At 36.7% G+C, this 9,982-nt stretch overlaps 1 protein-coding gene across 1 annotated transcript; it reads left to right on the top strand.

Annotated features, from left to right (window-relative positions):
• The first annotated feature begins 400 nt into the window (after positions 1–400).
• On the top strand, positions 401–8,287 carry LOC113727755 (kinesin-like protein KIN-14I). The gene is given in 20 exon segments (XM_072076337.1): positions 401–1,011; positions 1,392–1,558; positions 1,656–1,799; positions 1,981–2,238; positions 2,325–2,396; positions 2,964–3,032; positions 3,201–3,272; positions 3,449–3,520; positions 3,668–3,817; positions 3,902–3,983; positions 4,071–4,166; positions 4,250–4,423; positions 4,528–4,634; positions 4,744–5,010; positions 5,012–5,181; positions 5,413–5,666; positions 5,757–5,920; positions 6,184–6,375; positions 6,987–7,405; positions 7,724–8,287. Coding segments are annotated over 20 exon segments (3,168 nt in total). The 5' UTR covers positions 401–893; the 3' UTR covers positions 7,845–8,287.
• The last annotated feature ends 1,695 nt before the right edge of the window (positions 8,288–9,982 follow it).

Here is a 9,982-nt window from a genome sequence, read left to right as displayed (position 1 = left end):
TATTGCTTTGAACTCGATTTTTTATTCACGACTTTTTTGACCTTGAACGGCTGAACCTCTTGTCTAGACGAACTCTTCAAGTAAACTCACTTTTAAAAGTTAGTGTAATTAAAAAAAAATGGGGATTAACCCAAATCTAATTATAATGCACTAATAAAGAAGTAAATTTTATAATGCTACATAAGATTAGTATGAGAAACTTAAAAGAAAAGTAAAAGGTTAAAAAAAAGAACAAAGGGCAAAATGGAAACAAAGATATCCCAAATAAAAATGAAAAAAGTTCTGGTTAGTGAAATACTCCCTCTAAAATATGGGTGACATTTCTCTCTCCAAAACAGGTGGAATATAAACCATCAAGAGCCCGAACCACAAGGCTAGGAAACTGCCTCGGCCTTCTGGTTTACTCCCATTTGCCTTCCTCCCTTCTTCCCTCCGCCACCTTTCTCTGCATCTAAACACAAAAGTATAACAAGAAAATAAAAAGAAAAGGATCGTCCCCCAACAGTCCCCTCCCAAGCAATGTAGAGGACAAAGAGTATTAACTATTCTACAGTTTCAAAAAAGACGAATTTTCAAATACAACTCAAAGAAAAAAAAGGAAAAAGAAAGAAAGAAAGGGAGAAAAAGAACACATCCCGGTTTTTCTTTTTCTCTCTCTCTCTCTCTCCTGCGTTGCTATAACTGGCCCTTCATTTTCCTCTGAACATTCATCTTCTTCCCTTGACAAGCCTCTGTTTTTCTTTGACGTATAATTATAAAAGATTCAAACTGGAAAGTGATATAGGCATGCATTGTGGCCGTTTTGGAGATTTGGGATGATGAAAGGTTAGGATTCTTGAATTGTTCTTGAGGTTTTTGATCAAGGATCAAGTTTTTCTTTCTGCAATTGAACAATGGCTACAGAGGAATTACTGGATTTTTCTGTGGCGTCAATGGTGGAGAACGTTCTTCATCAGCATGGAAAGAGGCTTAATGACATTGATTTGGCTTCAAGAAAGGCTGAGGAAGCTTGTATGATCATTTTCAAAATTCATGTCTTTATTGTATTCTGCACTCTATTTTTGTTCATTAATCTCCGTCTCTTTGTGTTTATCCTATCCATGTTTTAATCTTCTAAAAAATGACGCGATTCTATTCTTGTGGGTTGTAATGCATTCTTTCCATGTATGAGGTGTATTTATGTGATCGTAAGTGTAACATTCACCTACCCGAATCAGCTTACTTTCTTTCACATGTACAAAAGATTCCAGTCGAATACTTGTGTTTCAGCATTGTCCATGTTATCATAGCTAATTGGGGTGGGGTGGACATTGGTTTGTGGATTCATCGTATTGTGCATAGTTTCTGTTTTTTGTGTGTTTGTTACCTGAGGATGTATAATGGTGTTGTAGCGTTGAGAAGATATGAAGCAGCTGGATGGTTGAGGAAGACAGTTGGAGTTGTTGGGGGCAAAGATTTGCCGGCAGAGCCTTCAGAAGAAGATTTTAGACTCGGATTGCGAAGTGGAATAATACTTTGCAATGTTCTAAACAAGGTTCAGCCTGGTGCAGTCCAAAAAGTAGGATTAATTGAGCTTTTTAATTTGGTACGGTGTTATTTTTTGTTTGGTGGTTCAATGTGTTGATGAATTTTTTACTTTTCTCTTTGGCTTTTAGGTAGTTGAAATGCCTTGTGATTCTGTTAATGTGCCTGATGGGGCTGCACTTTCAGCATACCAGTACTTTGAAAATGTGAGGAACTTTCTTGTAGCTATAGAGGAGATGGGGCTTCCTACATTTGAAGCCTCTGATTTGGAACAGGTATGTGGGTCATCTTTGCAGTTGCAGGCTACTACTTCTCAAAATACACGTAGGAGATAATCAATTTCTCCAATTTGATGCAAAATGCTCACATGAATTGCAATTTCACAGTTATATGCTGCAAAATCCGTCATTTTGCTTGGTCTTCCATGACAAATTTTCCCATGTGTTCAATACTTAGGGAGGGAAAGCCTCAAGAGTGGTGAATTGTGTACTAGCACTGAAATCATATAGTGATTGGAAACAAGGAGGTGCAAATGGATCGTGGAAATTTGGAAATGTCAAAGCTGCCCCATCTGGAAAGCAATTTGTACTGAGAAATTCAGAACCATTCATGAATTCCGTATCAAGGACTTCGTCCATGAGTGACAAAACCCTTGATAGGTCATTGAGTGAGCAGTTGTCATTCAGTGATCTAGGATTGGAAAACAGTGAAATGGTAAGTTACTTTACCAAGTTGCAAATGTAATTTTCACTATGTTATACCAATAGCATGTAAATCTTCTTCTGCATTTTCATTTTCAGGGTAAAACTCCATCTCTAAACATGCTTGTCCGTGAACTTCTTTTGGATAAGAAGCAGGAAGATATCCCAATTGTAAGTCATTTTAAATCTTATTTATTGTTATCATCTAATTTTTTAGCAAAGGGTTTTCATCTCATAGGTTGATCATGATGGCCTTGCTTTGCCTGTCTGAGCATTCAGTCATCATTGTTAACTAGTCTGCTTTTCTAATATAATTTTAAGAGACAAGCACACTTGAAAAAAATGCAAAAATAGCATTTTTCTGACAAAATGATTTTATGAGATGTTAGCATGTCATATATTCTTTCTAGCTTTTGTTATTTGAGGATGTGAATCATTCCTCTTAGATCCCATGCCTGAGAGGAGAATTCTCACACATCCAGATGAAGATGATGCGGCTGTAACCTAATAGACTAGCATCAATTGCTTTGATCCTTGACATGGTTATATCTTATGTCACTTTTTAATGAGTTTGTAGTATAAATATCCTTTGTGCCGGATTACCTTTCCTGTGTCACAGAGTCCACTTTAAAAGCACATTGACATTGTGAAGAATTTCTCCCTTGCATCTTTAGGTAAGGTAGATTTTACATGCCAAGTGCCCTTTTTGAGATTGAAGATTTCCTCCATTTGTTACAGGTTGTGGAGAACATGCTAAGCAAAGTTATGGAGGAATTTGAGCACCGCTTAGCGACCCAAAATGGCCAGGTTAGCTGAACCTCTCATCTTATTTCCACTGTAAATGACAATTATATTGCCTAACAAATTTTTTGATGACTTGTTGATATTTTCTTATTTCTGTAAGTTGTTATAATTGATCTTCTGTTATCTAGTCAAATAAATATTGATAGGTTTGAGCCTTTTGTGGTTTAGCAGATACAAGCATCTTTAAGAGAAAAGGCTGTTTCAGGTTCTTATGAATCTCCAATGATACCATCTCCTATGGAGGTATCCAATTTTTATCCCAATCTCATCTTATTTCCACTGTAGATGACAATTATATTGCCTAACAAATTTTTTGATGACTTGTTGACATTTTCTTATTTCTGTAAGTTGTTATAATTGATCTTCTGTTATCTAGTCAAATAAATATTGATAGGTTTGAGTCTTTTGTGGTATAGCAGATACAAGCATCTTTAAGAGATAAGGCTGTTTCAGGTTCTTATGAATCTCCAATGATACCATCTCCTATGGAGGTATCCAATTTTTATCCTATTTCCACAAATTCAATTGGAATTTTATAAGATAAATCTAATTGTGGGTTATCTAACTCATCTTGAACTGAATTTTTATGGATCTTATCTAAGATGGATCATGTGTTTGTTTCTGTTTTAATGGTTAAGATGGAAACTAGGACACCTCCTGAAATACTACACAAAAAATGCTGTGACAAAAAAGACACTGATGATGGAATATCAGACAACCAGAAACAGCCTAAACAGACACTGGTGAGGCAAGTGAAGTTGGTTGAGAAGCAGCATACAGAGATTCAGGTGTGCTGCTGCATGACTGAATTCTGAAATACTTAATTGCTTGTGAGTTTTGGTGCTTAGCATGATGATTTTGATTTTAAATAGGTATTGAAGTCTACCATCCAATCTACAAAAGCAGACCTAAACCTTCTGCAAATGAAGTATAATGAGGAAGTTAGCAACCTAGGTACATGGTCCGTTTCCTGCTGGTAGATATTTGTCGATAGAGATTGAGAAAAGAAACTATAAGTCACTGCTCCATTTTCCTTTCCAGGGACGCACTTGCGCAGCCTAGCCCATGCTGCTTCAGGATATCAGAGAGTTCTTGAAGAAAATAGGAAGCTATACAATCAAGTGCAGGACCTCAAAGGTAATCATTTTAATATCTGGTTGAAGTTATATGCTTCATGGCAATACTTCTCTATACCATACAATGATTTCATTTCTGTACAGGAAATATTAGGGTTTATTGTCGAGTGAGACCTGTAAAAGGGCAATCTAATAAACTGAGCTCTGTGGACCACATAGATGATGGTAGTATTACAATAATTACCCCTTCCAAATATGGAAAAGAAGGGAGGAAATCATTCACTTTCAACAAGGCTTTTGGTCCATCTGCAAGCCAAGGTCACTAGGTTTCCAAATTTACATTCTTTACAGATCCTGTTTATAACCATTTTTTAGCACTAATTCTTTCTTTCATTTTCTGTGGATATATAAACAATATGCAGCGGAAGTATTTGCAGACACTCAACCTCTAATACGATCTGTCCTTGACGGTTATAATGTATGCATATTTGCTTACGGTCAAACAGGATCTGGGAAAACTCATACGATGGTTAGACTTTCTATGGTTACTGTGCTTGAAAGTTCAGGCATTTAATGCATCCATCTAGCACATTCTTTTCCTATAATTTGACAAATGCTACTTATTTGGTTTTGAACAGACCGGACCTGACGTTATTACAGAGAAAACCATGGGGGTGAACTACCGGGCATTGAGTGATTTATTTATGATCTCAGATCAAAGAAAAGATACGATTTCCTATGATATCTCAGTTCAGATGATTGAAATTTACAATGAGCAAGTCAGGGATCTTCTAGTGGCTGATGGTGTTAACAAAAGATATCCTTTCTATTACATGCTGGTGTCTTCAACTATTATTATTATTATCAACATAAGTTTTACTGATATTGTACTTGTGTCCTTAACTCCTACAAACATTAGAAATTCGAAACAGTTCGCAAAATGGTCTAAATGTTCCAGATGCAAATCTTGTGCCAGTAAAATCATCTACTGATGTCATTAGTCTGATGAACCTTGGACAGAAAAATCGTGCAGTTGGTTCCACAGCTATGAATGATCGCAGTAGTCGTTCTCACAGGTATAGACTTTAATTATTGATCATTCAACACAGTCCTTTGTTTATCCTGTTGGATGTGGAGGTTCATGCAATGTGCTCTGTGTTTCTTTTATGTGTGGTAATTAATTAAAAAGGAAGAGATTTAATGCTTTATCTATGTTTGTGGAGCAAGAAATCAATTGATACATTGAGCTTGGGAGTCTTCAGCTATCCTGGTCTGCATCTTTATCTTGCATCGGCTTAATTTTGCAGTTGTCTCACGGTTCATGTTCAAGGAAAAAACTTGTCGTCTGGTACACTCCTTCGTGGTTGCATGCATCTTGTTGACCTGGCAGGAAGTGAAAGAGTTGAAAAAACTGAGGCAGTGGGTGAACGATTGAAAGAGGCTCAACACATCAATAAGTCGCTTTCAGCACTAGGTGATGTGATTTCTTCTCTCGCCCAAAAGAATGCTCATGTTCCCTACAGGAACAGCAAACTCACACAGTTGCTGCAAGATTCACTTGGTAATTTTGTGGTATTCTAGTTTTTTTCCATAAAGCGGTTGTTTTATTTTTCCTTGCATAAATATAGCTATTGGCCTTCAAAATTTTCAGGAGGGCACGCAAAGACATTAATGTTTGTTCACATCGCCCCTGAGCATGATGCTATTGGAGAAACGATCAGCACTCTTAAGTTTGCAGAACGGGTTTCTTCTGTTGAGCTTGGTGCTGCTCGAGCAAACAAAGAAAATTCTGATGTGAAGGAGCTAAAAGAACAGGTCTTCATTCTAACTTCTTTGAGTCCTTCTAAACCAACTCGCTCGTTAGTCCTCTGTCTTTTTAACAAAAGATCAGAGGAAGTTCTATCATTATTTCACTCATACAACTTGTTCAGAGCTACCACTGTTTCATTTCATTCATAAAACTTGCATAGAGCTACCACTGCTTTCATTCTTCTCTTATAAGTGGCAGTCACCTTCTTGTGGTTTTCATTTTTAGTTTCTCGCCAAAAGAAAATTTTCATTGTGCTTTTTTTCTTCAGATTGCTAGCCTTAAGGCGGCTTTAGCAAGAAAGGAAGGAGAACCAGTGCGCCTTCAGTACTCAGGATCTAGCAGTCCAGAGAGATTCAGGTTGAAGTCTTCAGCTGGATCTTCACCTTCGCGCTCTAGTTGGCAAAGTTCAAGTATCTCTGGTGATCATAAGCAACAGATAGAAGACATGGATAACCTAGAGGTATGAACTGAAATTTTTTTTCCTTATTGTCAATATTTTGGATTACTGGGCTGCTTGAATTTTTTTCAAGTTATTGGTTATTCATCCTGGAACAAGTTGCCATTTTTTCCCCTGCAGGGGGAGGAGGAGTGTTGTCAGGGTCAAAACTGATAGTCTTTGTATATGCAGTTTCTGCGCTACTTTCTTTTTCTTTTTTCTTTTGTCTTTAAAAATAGTTCTTCAAAAAATGTTTTATTTTTGGTGAAGCAATGCACTTAATCTGCTGCAGGAGTTGTCTGCTGGTACATGGTTTAATGTGTTTGCTCACATCTACTCAGTCATTGTTTTCCTTTTCCCTTTATCCTTTTCCAAATGTGACCCCTGTCATCCTCGGCCCTTCTCTGTCTTTCTGTTTCGTTCTTTGTTCCAGAAGCTGCAAATCGAACAATAACTTGCAAAGGCAACACAGCTTTGAAACCACCCCAGACAGGTTCTTAAAGTGATGGCAAATTTAAGAGACTTGAAGAATTTCTCAGAGGATTAGAAGATTACTTTTATTTATACACATTTCTAATCAATGGCAGTTGATGACATTGGAATTGAGGCTTGACAATTTGCAATCCTATCTGCAGATTATGAATAACTGTGCATCAAAGCCAAAAAGGAAAAGCTTAGATCTCCAGGACTTACTAATGAACTCGCCTCCTTGGCCACCTGTTGGAAGTCCTGGTCTGAAGGATGATGAGAAAGAACGTGATTGGGTGGACAAGGTTATGGTTATTAAGCAAGAAGGTGGAAGAAGAGATAACACGCTAGGATCATGGGAAGAAGAAAGTAGACAGCTACCCGACATGTTTTATCATAAACAGAACAGTAGAAATCAGATGGTTACAGATGATTCTGATGAGTTAGAAGCTACAACCAGTGATTCTTCTGAGCAGGATTTTCTTTGGCAACCCAATGTTCACAAAGTTACCAATGTGTCCAACAGCACAGGGTCAAAGTTAAAGAAACCTAGTCCAAAACAAGTGAAGAGCTCTCCAGAGATAAGGTATTGCAGCTAATTTTCTTTCCTGTTTCTCTTCACACTCCTATGACAGTCTTTCCTTTTTAAAATCTATTTCCACCCTTTTGGCCACTGGTTTGACCACTGAAATGAAAAGCCCCTTTAGAAAGCATATAGATGTTTCATTCCAAATCCAACTTCTTAAGCAGGAAATATATGATTATCAATTTTCAAATTAAGGAAGGCATAGTTGGTAACAAGACCAAATGTGATTGAGGGATTGAAGAAAACTTTTCCCTGGTGTTTATTGTGTCTTCAGAATTGTGCAATATTGGTCTAATTTGTACGTTTTGATGTTATTAGGAGTTTAATTCCTGCTCCACCATCAAGAAGACTTTCCAATGGGATTAATTCACCAATAACAAAGGCTGGGAAGCAAGCACTTTCCAGTGAGGCAAAAAGAAAAGCAGGGAACAGCAAGTGAGAAACACGGTATGAGATTTGCTTTTGGGGCAATAGAAAGGGCTAAAAACAGCCATGCAGTTTCTCCGGAGGGATTTTGTTTCCTTGCTCTTTCCTTTCTCTTTTCGTGTTCACAAGCTTTCTGGTGTGGATTGCAAAGACAGAGACAGAAAGACAGGAAGATACATAGACAGAGAAATGACATGAAGTGGTAATAGAAACAGTTCCAGTAACTGGGAGTGTCCAGTGGTGATCTTGAAATTTTTGGTGCCCCACTGATGAGTGTGTTACATAGTTGTTTATAGTAGTTTTTCTTGATTTTCCTTCTGTAAATTTGCTGCCTTTCTTATTGGCTCCATAGCAGAAATGGGGAGAATATATGGATAAGAACAAAACTGATATAGAAATCATTTATGTCGTCTGTTCTTTACTCTCTTTTTCTGTTGTATGTACCATATTCAGCAAGATTGTTCGAGCAGGAGGGGAATAGGAGATGAGTAAACCACCAGGCATGGTTGGTGCATATTTCTGCATCTAGTTACAGCAGTTTTGCATTCATTGAGATAGATCATTGAGTCATTGACCATGAGATTAATATTTAAAAAAAAAAAAATCCAGAAAGCCAAATCTAATATATCACAAGTGGATAATAGACCTTCAAGCATGTAGTCCACCACTTCCATGATGTTAGGAAAAGCTCAATTGGTTTGAGTGTGATTGTATCCCAAAAATTAGCAACTGAAAGCTGATGCCTAGAGACTGATTTAGAATGATGCATGATGAACATTTCAAAAAAAAAAAAAAAAAAACCTCTGATATTAGGTATATGTTCCAAATAATCCAAAAAATTAACTATTGATCAAGTGTAAATCCATACCAAAAAAAGAAAAGAAAAATTAAAAACAAAGCCAGCATGGTTCCATCACGACCTCCGCCATTCATGGCCAATCATTCACGCCTGCAATTCTTGATTCCCTTTTCCTTTATTAGTTTGGATAATCCTTATGGGTTCGCCTGTCAAGGCATATTCAAAGAGACTTTGGTTCAAGTACAATGCCTTTAAATGTGGTGTTGTTGCGATGTTTGGTAGTATATAAAATTAGTACTTGATTTCTTACCATTCCTTTATGACAATTTCATGATTTCGTAAACATACTTTTCAATCATCTTTTTCATCTCACATATATCAAATCATTATATATTTTTTCTACAAAAATTACAAAAAAATTGCAATCCAAACAGACAAACTTTATTTTTTGAGAAGGTGAACAAAAGGGTTCTGAAAGAAAAAGAAAAAAAGAAAAAGGGATTTATCTCTTGTTTCAAGATCAGTACAAAATCATTCAACACTCGTTCTCTTTAATTTTAATAGACCAAAAAAATTCTTTCATAGATGTGGATTGCATCGTCACAAGTAGTACCATGTTGTGTTTAGAAGAATTTGTGTAGTTTGGTAATGGAAGTCATTGATGCAAGAGCTTGCCTTTGCCATCTTTCATAGTATCGTATGCTATAACATTAAAATTAAACTAATCATTTGGCCGGTTGTATTCCTTCAAAGTGTCTTCGAGGTTGTGTCAGGTTCATCTTATATTTACCTCAACTTTAACAGGTACTTAAAGATTGGAAAAACTTCTCATTTTTTTTTCATCCCAAAAGGCAAAGCCAAATAGCCAATGTTACGCATCAAGAAGGTATATGGTTGGCTTGTATGGAAAGTGGAATCGGTGAAGGACATTTTGTCGTCCAAATGGCACTTAAGTCCGACCATTTCGTACAGAAGGCAGGATCTAATCATTGTTTACAAGAAGTTTATGTATCTCATCAGCATGATTCCGTATCAGCTCAACCAATTAGCTTGTAATATATCTTGGGTACCCATCAACTCTGATATTGATATGACTAGGGCCAGGTTAGAGAATTTTTGAGTGGGAAAATTTACCTCTCATGGTTTTTATATGTTACTTGACTCGATTATTCGTCCAGCAGAGCTCAAATGAGTTTTTATCAAATCGAATCCATAAATACCAAATTTTATGCTAATCGAGCCAACTTTGAGTTGAGTTATAAAGTTTAACCAACACGAACAAATTCTTATTAGGCTAAGTTTGATTTTTAGTATTAAGTAATTTGGTGCATCTTTCAACTGGTATAATCTTT

The sequence above is a fragment of the Coffea arabica genome, chromosome 2c (assembly GCF_036785885.1).
Source record: "Coffea arabica cultivar ET-39 chromosome 2c, Coffea Arabica ET-39 HiFi, whole genome shotgun sequence".
NCBI classification, from domain to species: Eukaryota; Viridiplantae; Streptophyta; class Magnoliopsida; order Gentianales; family Rubiaceae; genus Coffea; species Coffea arabica.
The sequence above is the reverse complement of the archived record's forward strand: the minus strand, read 5'-3'. Positions and strand labels throughout refer to the sequence as shown.